The 12,210-nt window shown below is 40.9% G+C and overlaps 2 protein-coding genes and 3 non-coding genes across 5 annotated transcripts in view; 1 reads left to right on the forward strand and 4 right to left on the reverse strand.

Annotated features, from left to right (window-relative positions):
• On the reverse strand, positions 1–10,241 carry CCT6A (chaperonin containing TCP1 subunit 6A). Its single transcript, XM_073315779.2, has 14 exons — positions 10,040–10,241; positions 9,540–9,603; positions 8,360–8,494; positions 7,456–7,629; positions 7,166–7,269; positions 5,964–6,074; positions 5,207–5,366; positions 4,858–4,940; positions 4,332–4,428; positions 3,611–3,758; positions 2,009–2,142; positions 1,596–1,698; positions 795–867; positions 1–355 (listed from the first exon to the last, which is right to left on the reverse strand). Exons 1-14 carry the CDS (start codon positions 10,174–10,176, stop codon positions 283–285), a joined length of 1,596 nt encoding a protein of 531 aa, XP_073171880.1. The 5' UTR covers positions 10,177–10,241; the 3' UTR covers positions 1–282.
• Positions 5,514–5,646, reverse strand: LOC140899917 (small nucleolar RNA SNORA22). The gene has a single exon (XR_012155504.1). It is a non-coding gene; the product is annotated as a small nucleolar RNA SNORA22 (small nucleolar RNA).
• LOC140899915 (small nucleolar RNA SNORA15) lies at positions 6,222–6,357 on the reverse strand. Its single transcript, XR_012155502.1, has one exon. It is a non-coding gene; the product is annotated as a small nucleolar RNA SNORA15 (small nucleolar RNA).
• On the reverse strand, positions 7,824–7,955 carry LOC140899916 (small nucleolar RNA SNORA22). The gene has a single exon (XR_012155503.1). It is a non-coding gene; the product is annotated as a small nucleolar RNA SNORA22 (small nucleolar RNA).
• PSPH (phosphoserine phosphatase) overlaps positions 10,052–12,210 on the forward strand; it is a 23,932-nt gene continuing 21,773 nt past the window's right edge. The window contains exon 1 of the mRNA XM_073315786.2: positions 10,052–10,406. The gene's annotated coding sequence lies outside the window, so the exon portion shown is untranslated. The remainder of the gene's footprint in view (positions 10,407–12,210) is intronic.

Genomic DNA, 12,210 nt, shown 5'->3' on the forward strand with positions numbered 1-12,210 from the left:
TAAGCACAGAGCAGAATTGTTTATTGGGTAAAAAGACTGTTGTACATTTCAGTGCAATTAAGAAAAAAAATAAATAACTGATTTTAGAACCTAATATTTGAATAGGAGCGAATGTTTGAGAGTGGCTATGTATACTCCAAAGAGAGGGCTACTTCTGTTACTGTGAAGATCCACTGGAGGCTGGAGAAAATAATGCCTGTAGCTGGATTTTTTTTTTTTTTGAAGTTACTTAAGGGCATCTCCCTACTCAAGGCAACCATCACAGCAGAGGGCAGATTCAGTTCAACCTTTGAGAGACGACATTCCAGCTCGCATAATTTCATCAACCAAAAGAATGTTGCTAGCGATCACCGTGCTAAAAAGATCAAAACATTGATGGTCAAAACTTCTGCATTATTCTACAGTTCATCCAAACAAGAGTACCAACTGCATGCATCTCCCCCCCTTCAGTCCCCACTTCACACACCCACTCTGTAGATTATGTTCTACATTCACTAACTTGTTAAAAAACTTGTACCGGCTGTTGAAGTGTCATTCTGTAAGTTATTATAAACCAATCTTGGCTTATTTAAGAAGTTTGATTTCTCTATGGCAGACAGAGGTGAAACAGATATCAAGACTAGTCATTTTTATAAAAACATGTGAGTACAATATAGTTATATTTCTACACTGTACATTTAGATAAAATATTTCTGTAAAGATTAACCCATCCCATATCAATCCATCAAATTTGACTAGTAGCAATGGAAGCCTATTTTAATTTAAAATTAAAAAAAAAATTACAAAGAATTTACCATGAATGAAGTAGTTGTTTTTTGACATTATAATTATCCCAAATTCCAGCTGTCGCCGCCACCATTGGTTCACCTGGGAATGCAAAATAAATCCCCTTTTAAGCAATTGATGCGTTTTATTAATGTAGTTCAAAAATCTTGTTACAGACAATAGGAAATCACAAGACATTAACATGTTCTCCCCCCACCCCCACCATAGGAATGGCCATATTGGGTCAGACCAAAGGTCCATCTAGCCCAATCTCCTGTCTTCTGACAGTAGCCAATACCAAATGTCCCAGAGGGAATGAACAGAACAGGTAATCAAGTGATCCATCCCTTCACCCATTCCCACCTTCTAGCAAAACACTTGCTGCTGCCACCAAGAGGCAAACCAAAGCATCTCCTACTTCATACTAAACACTGGCCTTCATCTTTGTGTGCCCATATGTTACAATGAAAAATACACTTTGTAAATGGAGTGTCTGAGCCTCCAAATGTGGAGCAGTGGCTCACCAAATCAGTTAATTCTCTTGCATAAAGCTATATTGAAATTAACATTATTCATCACGAGTGAAGTATTCTTCTAGGAAATATTCTTCTTGTAAATCTAAACAACTAAAGAAGCTGCTGATTGAAAATCTGCCAGAAGATCTTACAAAAATTCCGCCAGTCTTGAAACATCTTTAGAAGCTAAAGCATGATGGACTTGCTGTACATTAAATAAAAGCTCCATTTCCTCCTCAGCAGAAACAGCACCATTTTGAGGGCTCAAAGCAAAAATTAATCCTAATTGTCTGAACATATTTTAAAGTTTCTTACCAGTGTTCAGATCAACTCCAATAAGTTGTCCTGATCCTGCATATTCGGCCAGAACTTTCACTAGTGTTTCCTGGGGGTCATAGCCAGAGTTCTGCGCAAGAACCTTGGAGGGGGAAGGAAGGGGAAAAAAAAAGCACATTGTATGTATTAAACTTAAAGCCCTGTATGTTGTTTCAGAAGGTGCATCATTAACTGTTAATCTCTACCGCAGCTCCCAACATATCCCCCTGCTGGTATAACTCAGACAAAAATTAGGAAGGGTATACATCCTTGCCTTCAGTTCAAAACATTACTCATGTCTGTCCTCTGGCAAAAGACTCTTCAGTGAAGTGGACTACTGCTAAAACAGGTACAATTTTCTACACTTTATAACTGCTCTGAAACTATTACTTTAACCAAGAGTACTTTTATACCTTAGGAATTATGAGCAGAGCATCAGCAAAGGCTTGAACTCCAAACTGGGCTCTTCCTTTTACATTGGGCTTATGTTTCACAAGAGCATCAGCTATTGCCACTTCTAATGCACCAGCTCCTGCAACTACACATCCTGTAAGAGATAAAACACACTATGTAGTCCAATTGTTTGATAGGCTGTACACTAATTTAAGTTAGTGGTCATGAAGCTCCCACAGAGACAAAAAGAGGTCCGTTTAAGATTTGCTGACTGTAGTGAAGAGCTCCAAGCTTTTACGGGGCAGAGAGAAAGCTAGGAAGTTGAAACAAAAGCGTGTATGTTTCTATCATATTCACTAAAAACATGCCAAGACGGTGGTGATTTTTAGTAAAAATCTTACTAATTGGCCAGCAGTTATATTTTAGGCCCACTGTAGACATTTCAGCAAGACAGCAGAAAGTCAAGTCAAGATTATTAGTATTACATGAAGTAATTTAAATAAAGCACCAAGTCTACACATATTAAAAGGTTTTCACATCAACAGTTTGCAGTTCTCATGTGTCATTTTTAGTTAAAAAACATCTAGAAGAGCTGCTTTGTTTTTGTTTTCTCCTTCCCTTTGAAATGGAGATTGGAATAGAAGAGAAGCAGCAATTCTACCGTTTTCTTGGAATAAAACTCAGGTTTTGGTAACACCATACATATATACTAATTCAAGATACTTTAAACAGATTTTTGAAAAATGTGTTACCGGTTCATTATTTCCACTGATAAGAAATGCTGTTCTAATGATACTTCCCAGCATGAACTCTAGACTGATAATGCAGAGTAATAAACTTTTAGATGACTGGAAAGCAAGCCTTTCCTAGCCCTCGTCTATGCTTCCAGAGGCATAGAGGGTATATTACATATAGCTACACACAGCAGTGAAAAATAGTCCGTGTCCACACTGCAGTATGTAGCTACATGTGGCAGTGTAGCATGGGAGGCACTGCTTTGGTGTGTAGAGATTTATGTAGAGTAGATTACCTAGGGTTCTGGCATGTCTATTCAGCCAAGCAGTGCTTCACGGTCTACACTGCTCTTTATATTTGTGCTAGTGAGGTGTGTGGTGTCTGTACTCTATATGCTGCCACACATGTAGACATACACCTTGCAGCTAAAGGTATGTATTTTTTATTCTTCCCACTTCCAAAAGCACTGAATTTAATTAGATCTAAAGTTTTAATAATTTTCCCTGTAGTGATTAGAGCATCTTGTACTAACAGAGTATTCCAGCAACTTTTAACTGCAGTACTTAACTTATTCCCTTTCTTGGAGAAAGGCAACATGCAGCTATTAATTGTGTCACCTAACATGTAACTTCAGTTACAATAACTGACCAAATGTGTGCCCATCTTTCCTAAATACTCACTTTAAAAACAGCAAGGCACTGGGAACACTTCAAGTAGAAGTGTGCTTTAGCACAGAGTCTGGATAAACTATTAACAAAAGCGAACAATTTATCCGTATCACCTGACAGAAAAGTACAGGCACATAGATGTGCATTGGCAGCTGTTTTGCACATTTCAAGATGTGCCTCATAAGACCTTGCTAAATGAACCACCACCACGAGACTTACCATCCTCAATAGCATTTTTGACAGCACGTAGCCCATCTCTTACTGCATCCTTGATTTGTATGAGCGTATGTTTATTTGGCCCCCTGATCAATAGGGTAACAGAGCGAGGGTTGTCACACTTCTCAATGAAGGTAAACTTCTCTTCACCCTATATGCCAATAGCAAGTTTCTAATATCACATTTTTGCTTAACAAAAAACCCCACAGTACATCCATGTAAATCACTAAATGAAAAATATTTAACTATGGTGCATCTGAGTATTTTAAGACCGATGTCAACAAGAGAGTTATTCAGATAAATTAATTTTATACTGAACCTTTCAGGAGGGGAAGAGAGAGAGAGAAGGGGAGAAGTTTGTCTCCTCACCCTCAGAAGCTGTTCAGATACCTTCTCAATGATATTTTATCCTTAAATAGAGAACAAGTTTATTTTGTTTTTTCCTTTGGTTCAATTTTATTCTTTAACCCCAAACACATTCTACACATGACAAGGAGCAACAAGGACAAGAAGTCCCAGTGACTTTTTATGAGACTTCCATTACTGCTCTCAAACTTTTAAATGAATTCTCATGGGCACCTAAATGCAGGCAAAGACCTCCATATGTTTAGAAGTAGCAGAATTAACAATAAAGCCTGAACTGAAAAAGACTGCTGCAGACACCAGATAGGAGCCAGAGGAATATCTAGTTTAGCCTTGGTTAGAAGATGAAGGTCTTACGCACCAGTGTATACTCGTAGACAAGACCAGCATGCCCCAAACAGTCAGCAGTGAGGTCATCCACAGAATTCATAGCCATACCACCACAAGCAAGTGTCAATCTGAAAAAGGATGTACATAAAAACACCTAAAGCATGTTACATTAAAAAAAAGTGAAAAGAAGCTAGAGAATCTTAGTTGTGTGAATAGTCCTGAGTGAAGATGCTTTTCACACCATGCCATATATTGTTATAACATATAGGCTGGTCTCCTTATTTGTGAATTTATTTCAAGATATTAAGGTTTGTTTATTCAGGGGATTTATTTCCTAGTGTTCAAGTTTAAAACAATTCAAGCCTCTTCTATTCTACTCGGAGTTGAAAGCTTACTGTAAACATGGTTTATACTGGACCGACAGTTTTTACTCCTGTAAGAGGTGTATGTGCTTGAGCTAAAGGGATATTTTATTTCAGTTTTGAAAGAAAATATACAATAAAGTAAAAATGGAAAGAGTGAAAGTCTAACACAAAATTCCTTCCCCAAGAACTGACCTCTCCATGTTCCTCCTTTTTGCTCTGCGCAAAGCTACTATTCCTTCTTTTGCAAGTGCATCCAAGGAAAATGGGTCAATTCCCTATAATCAAAGGGAGAAGTACACATTAAGAAAACTAAAAATAGAGATTCAGTCCAGCACTAAAGACCAAATTGTACATTCAGTTCATACAAAAGTTAAGTGGGAGGTATGCACACTTATCTGAAAAATACACTGCTGACCAAGCCTGACTAGGGTTTGTCTGAAGAAGCCTATACACTTAACTGAAAACAAAGCATCAGGCCTGCCAAGAATGCCAACATTTTAAAGTAATTTTTCCAGTTACTTCGTATTCTCATTTATCTCACCTTTTGATTGATCACAATAAATCCTTTATTTGAATCACCACAGACTCTCTTTTTCAAATCTATGATTTTGTTCACTCTGTCTTCAATGAATTTTCTCTCAGCTTTTACTAACTTCTCTCTTTCTTCTGCACTCTTATAGAAGAATCCCGAGCTCACCTCTCTGAAAAGAAAAAAAAAAAGAAATTGTTCAACATTACTACTAGTGCTCTAGAGTGTTAAAATAGCAGAATCTTAAAATCAGAAGGGGACTTAACTTACATGTTTCAGTTAAGACATCAATTAGCTAAAATTACAGTACAGCACTATGAAGTGTACAGTCCTTTTGAATACATGTAAAAAGGAAAAGGATTCCTTCCAATGCAGAGGCACAGTACAGAATTATTCTAGCACAGAGTTATACCAAGGTAACTATGAAGTATACTTGGGTGTTCACTGTGCAATGTAAGACTTGTTGGAGGCATAAGGGAGACTTTGTCATTCAGTAAGCCAACAGAAGGGACGATTATGCTAATGTGTCCACAATCCAGCCCACCTCAAAAGCCAATTCATCACTCCACTAGTTTGGAGTTAAACATTTGACTTCATTTCCTCCTTTTACACAAAACCAGGCTAGTTCTTTCTCTCTCTCTTTTTTTTAATAAAAGGATATTCTAAAGTATTTATTACTCTTAAAAGGTTTAAGATACATATGCAAATATGAATTCACACTACCAGAGTCAGGTATATTTCTTCCCTTGTCTCACTGGCGACTACTTACGTTTTTTCGTATTCTAGTGATACATTGCAAGTAAGGATGTAAGCATCTTCCACTCTTTTCTTCATGTCCGGATGACGAGCACCATGGTCCAAAACAAGTCCTCTAATCAGCCTGTAAAAAGTCAGTAAGATGACCTGTAAGAAATCCTTTATACACAGGGTAGGAAACTTCTGTTTTCCTGAAATGTAGTCATAAAACTCATACTATAGTTGAGCAAACAGATTAACTACCATACTGTCACATTAAGAATTCCTTGGATCATGTATCCTACTTGTATGGACATGCTAACTTTACACAAAGCATACCATTAGGAACAAGTGAAAAGGAAATATACTCTAGCATAGTGTCTGACTGCATTAGCTACTGAAGAAGCCAATGCAGAATTCGTCCATGCCACTCAAGTTAAATATATCTACACTTCTTTGTATTTTCAAAGAATTTTGAAGCATTATGGTTCTCGTAACATGTAATTCTGATAAGATTTTATACATCTTCACTTAAGAGGACACTTAAGACACATTAGGAGCCACCCCGTGCTGCCAATATTTTAGAGTTACAAAAGGTGGAGAGTTGGATTCCTGTTCACCTTCCATTTTTGATTAGTCACCTAAAACTTACACTTCATCTATACTGGAAGTGGACTTGCATTCCAAAAAAGATGGAATAGTTAAAAAGGAATAAGACACTTCATGTTTTTGACGCTGACAACTGTTTTAAAACAATCTTTGAAAGTGAACAGTTGTATACATGTACCTAATGTACATTTTATACTTGAAATGAATGTGTAGTGATAATGATGTTCAGAAAAGTGTATCAGAAGAATACAGTCAGATCCTCCAGCATAAAGGGACATGATTTAGTCTCACTTGTGTCCAGTCCCTCCAGGCCTGTTAGAAGATTAGCAAAACAGAGATTACAGGAAAAAGGCTATTTTTCAGGTTATTTATTTTGTAATTCTGACAATACCTAGCTATTCGTCAGTTCTGTAGTTTTCCCTGCGTAGTCAGTTTCCTCTTTTCAAAGAAAAGAGGGGTAAGAAAAACGGGAAAACGCAATTGTAAATTGACATAAAATTGGCAGAGGGACTCAGAGGTGGTATACTACCCCTAAAGCTACCTTCAACTGTTTTAAAGCAATTAAGTTTCAAGCTATGATTAACCTTTAAGTACAGAATGCATTACCAACATTTTATAGCTACCTACGCTGTTTCAGTTTCCGATTTGTGCTTCATCTCCATAATCTCAACCATGTAGAGGTCAATAGGCTCATCTGGTTTTCTGATTGCCAAAACAGCATCTACTACAGCCTGAAATAGGAGAGAATGCCTCCATAAAAAACAATGCATTCATCAAAAAAGCAACCCAGCCAGTATTTCCTCAACGTGCATACATTCTCACCCCTTCCCCAAATAGTTACAGAACAAGCTGAACACCTGGAGTTCCTTACACAAAAGGACAGTAAGGTAGATGACAGACAACACATGCACACTTGCCTCTGTTAAGATATCAGCAAGTTCTGCATGAACTTTAGTACGCAGGGACGTTCTGGCAACATCCACAAGTGTCTCCCTGTCCATCTCCTTGGTTACTTTGACTTTCTCCAAAACTTCAAGTGCTTTTTCCTTTGCAGCTTCAAATCCTTCGGTGACTATTCTAGGGTGCAAGCCCTAATTTTTTAAAAAGAGTTAAGTAACAGAATGAGTGGACTGAAAACTCCTATTTACTAGTTTTACTTGAAAAGTTAAGATTTGAAGTGTTATCTCCAAACTTCGGATACCACAAACACCCATGACTTTGGTGCTGTAAGACTGAAGTTAGAATTTGCATGCTACAGAGAAGGGAAAAAAATAAATAAAATAAAAATTGTACTGTCCTTCTGAATACATGTAAAAGGAATGGCACTCCTTCTAATGCAGAGGAAAAGTACAGATTATTTTAGCACAGAGTTATAGCCAAGGGAACTACAAAGCACACTTGGGTGTTCACTGTGCAACATGAATTAATAAGGTATCAGCCTAAGTTTCCTGGCACACACTGCCAGCAGCGATTCCTTACTCTAGGAAGGTGCCTCTTATTGTCATACAATTAGAAAACAAGAGCTTTAAATTCAAATAGAAATAAGTCAAAAACAAATTGGTAGATACAAGGTACATCCTGCATCTATCATAGGTGGTTTCAACCTGTAACAACGTAACCCTGGCTAGCTGATCATCTGTTTTAGTTTTTACCCAATGTATTTACACAATAAAAAGTGTCTCAAAATAAAATAATTCTGGAAGAGCTGTAACACCGGAAGCCTTTTTTTATGAACATGAAACATTAACTGCAATGATGCTGAACAGCCTCAAAGGAAAATGTTCACTCATTTTCTTATGAGAGTGAAAAATTCATACGTACCTCGGAAATATAGAGATCCGCCTGCTTCAGCAGCTCTCCAATGATCAGAACATTTGAAGTGGTACCATCTCCAGTGATGTCATCCTGTGCTGTTGCTACTTTTGCTATCAAGGAGGCTGTTGGGTGTTGTATTTGCTAAACAAAAACAAGACACTGAACAATAAATCTTGAATTGTTATGGGAGTAACTATCTGAAACCAATTTAACCTGGCCAGTGCTTACTTTTCACAACCACTAGTGCATCTGAATGATTTTGTTTTTATTACTTTAAAGTGACACCATCTAATTAAAGAGTCATATTTAAAGAACCAGCTATAGTGGTCATAGACTTTGCATAACTCTTGTTTTGACCAAAAAGCAATGAAAATAAAGAACCAAAGCACAGCACTGGTTTCTTCAAACATTAAGAAGTCCTTATCAGCCGAGTTATTCTAAAAGGACCATGTATACATGCCTGACAGTGACCCGGGAAAGGAGAAAAAGGATGTTATTTTAAGAAGCAGCACAGAAAAGTTAACCTTAATGGAGTAGACAGAACATACAAGCACAGAGTAGACGGCATTTAAAAGTGTGATGTAAAGTACAGTACAATGAAAGATTGCTGTAATATTTCATTTAGCTAGCATGTGGCAGGGAAACTACAGTGTAGTAATGGATCTGTGTGTAGCAGAAACTCACACGTGGACCACACCCACCATGCAGCCCAGTACATTTTTCTTTTTCTTTTTTAACTTCACACATCTGTACCTTACTACCTTTGGCCTCAGTTCTGCATGTACATCTGCCCAGAGCCCTACTGTTTGCAACAGAAATGCAGGCCTCTCCCTGATCAGATGCAAGACTAGGACTTTAGAGACATACCAGTGTTATGTGAACCAAAAGAAATGTTGGGTAAACAAGAGCATATTTAAGAGTAACAGGCAGGATACTGAATGAAAGATCTATCCCTTTCTGAAGTCTGAAATCGGTAAACAACAAACCAATGAGGCAACGGATATATTTTAACTAGGGAATTAACAACTTTCCTTTATGGTTGCCAACCCATGAGATTTAGCGAACATCTGCCCAAACTACCGCTGCCTTCAGCCACTGTATGAGAAGCCCCGTTCATCATCGTTACCGCACAGAGCTCCAGCCGCTCTGTTCGCCCCAGGGGGTCGGGGGAAAGGGGCGCACTCACCATCTCGTGAAGCAGCACGTTGCCATCCTTGGTAAGCTTGATCTCTCCAGCCCCGGACACCAGCCTGCGAGGGTCACAATGCAGAACAGTCAGCGGCTGCGCAGCCTCCGCCCTGCCCCGCACCCCAGCGGCCTGCGCGTGGCCCAACCCCAGCGCGTGGCTTAACCCCAGCGCGTGGCTTCCCAGGCGCCTGCACGGCCACGGGCCACCGGCGCGGCGCGGCGCAGCCCGGCCAGGGGGCCGCGGCTAGCGCCAGCCTCCCGCCCGCTGCTTTGTCTCCAGCGCTCTGCGCCCCTCGGCCTGCGGGAGCCCGAGGCTGCCCGGCGCCTCCCGCTCCGCGCGGGGCCGGCGGAGAGCCCGCCAGCCACGGCGGACAGCGGCTCCCGAGAGCGGCCGGCCCGGCTCCCCAGCGGGCCCCACCGCTACACCCGCCTCGGCCACGCGGCCTCTCCCGGGCCCCCCGCCTCGCCTCGCCTCAGCCCGGCCCCCGCGGGTCTCACATCTTCATGGTGCCCTTGGGGCCCAGATTGGTCCGCAGCACGTCCTGCAGTCCCCGGGCCGCGCTGATGTTGACGGCCAGCGCCGCCTGGGCCCGGGCCACCTCGGCCTTAGGGTTGAGCGCCTTCACCGCCGACATGTCTGCAGCAAGGCCGGGGAACGAGAAGGCTCCAGCTACCACAGCCGCCGCCGCCGCCCCGCCCTTCTAGAACACTCCGCCGGCGCCAGCCCCGCCCGCCTCCCATTGGCCAGGCCGAGCCGGCTGCAGGACCATTGGGCAGCTCGCTTGTCGTTCGTTCCCAGTGCCCGCCCCCTGCAGAGGCGCTCGCGGCCGCTGGAAGCCGTTAATATGCAAATCTTCGTAATCACGTGCGCATATTTTAATTAATATACAACGAGAGCTCATTAATATATACAAAGTTATTACTGTACAATAGGATGACCAGAAAGCAAGTGTGAAAAATGGGGAGGGGGGGGGGTAATAGGTGCCTATATACGAAAAAGCCCCCAAAATCGGGACATCTGGTCACCCTACTGTACAACCATGCCTAGTCATGTAGGATTGCGACTCAATATATGAATAACGTAATTAACATGCACAAAATAGCTGGTCACAGTTATAGCTATTTGTATGCAAATCAAATAATTAACATGCCTCTAGGTCATTAATGGATATATTACTAGTTAGCAATGGCAATACCCCAGTTACTAAAATCACAAGCTTGCCTGAGTTAGAAATTAGCCAAGTTTTTTTTTAAATACTGGATTAATATTGAAATTAGCTTAATGAATAACAGATAAACTCAATTAATATTTCAAACAGCCTTCTTTGCTCTCCCTGCTACTGCTATACCCTTGATGTGCTGCTCAGAGTAATAAGCAAATGTCCAGTATTGCCAATCCCCAATGTTCAAAAATCATGAGTCAGGCTCCAAAAAACTGAGATTTGCTTTAAAATCCTGAGATTTCACAAATAATAAAATTAAGAGTTTTTCTTTTTATTTGCCTTGAATTCTGAATCTTTAGGGTTCCCTTTTTCAAGATATTATCTGTAACTATGAAGGCTCGAAACTTGCTTGTTTTAGATGAAAGTTGAGATTCTCAGGTAATCACAGGACTTCAGGAGCGGAGGCTTTAAGAAAAACAACAAATATTGCGAGACTTGTGTACTTGCAATAAAATCAAGAGAGCTGGGAAGACTGAATGTCCTCAGCGGGGTGTTCATAATAGTAAATTCTACAGACTAGCTTTTCAAAGGGGCCTAAGGGAGTTAGGAACCCAACTCTGATTGAAAGTCAATGGGCTGTGGGCACCTAACTCACTTAGGATCCTTTAACACACACACCCCAATCCTCAGTGGAACTATTCATAGAGTAAGCACCATTGGCCATATTTTTAAGGTATTTAGACGCCTAAAGATGCAGATAGACAACTAGTGGTCTTTTCAAAAAATCCTAGGTGCCTAACTCTCATTCACTTCAGGCACCTATCTGCATCTTTAGGTGTCTACATACCTTTGAAAATATGGTCTGTCCTCAGTGGGACTAGTACAATAGTAGACGCAAACCTCTGAGTGTAGGTGCTCACATACGTAAACAATACACTTTCACTGGGAGAGAAAGGATGGCCTAATGACTGAGGGACTAGTCTGAGATGAGGGAGACCTCTGTTCAATTCCCTGGTCTGCTATGGACTTCCTCTGTGACCTTAGGCAAGTCACTTAACTCCTCCGTGCCTCAGTTTCCTATATATAAGAGATCCCAGAGAGGAGACAGGTGCCTTTGGAATAATACTGCTCATTGAAATATCATGATATAATGCCCCTATGACTGAAGTGGTTACAGGATACATAGATACCTCCACTGTGATTGCAGATGCCAGATTGTCAAAGGTAGTTAGGTGCCTCTGCCCTTGGTGGGTCTAGCTACAGGCCAGATGGTGGTCGATCCTGTGTGTCCATACAGGAAAGAAAACAAACACCCCCTTTACTATTCCCTCTTCAAGCAAAGCACACTTGGGGGGGGGGAGGGGAGCAGCTTCTGCAACAGTCCACTCTGCCCATTGCAACATGCTGGCATTACAGAGAGATGTAAACTATGCCAGGTGTAGGGCTGATGGAGGGTATGTCCATCCATTGCCACAGGGAGGGAGCTGTGAGGCCGAATATGACTCT

The sequence above is a fragment of the Lepidochelys kempii genome, chromosome 17, assembly GCF_965140285.1.
Source record: "Lepidochelys kempii isolate rLepKem1 chromosome 17, rLepKem1.hap1, whole genome shotgun sequence".
NCBI lineage: Eukaryota > Metazoa > Chordata > Testudines > Cheloniidae > Lepidochelys > Lepidochelys kempii.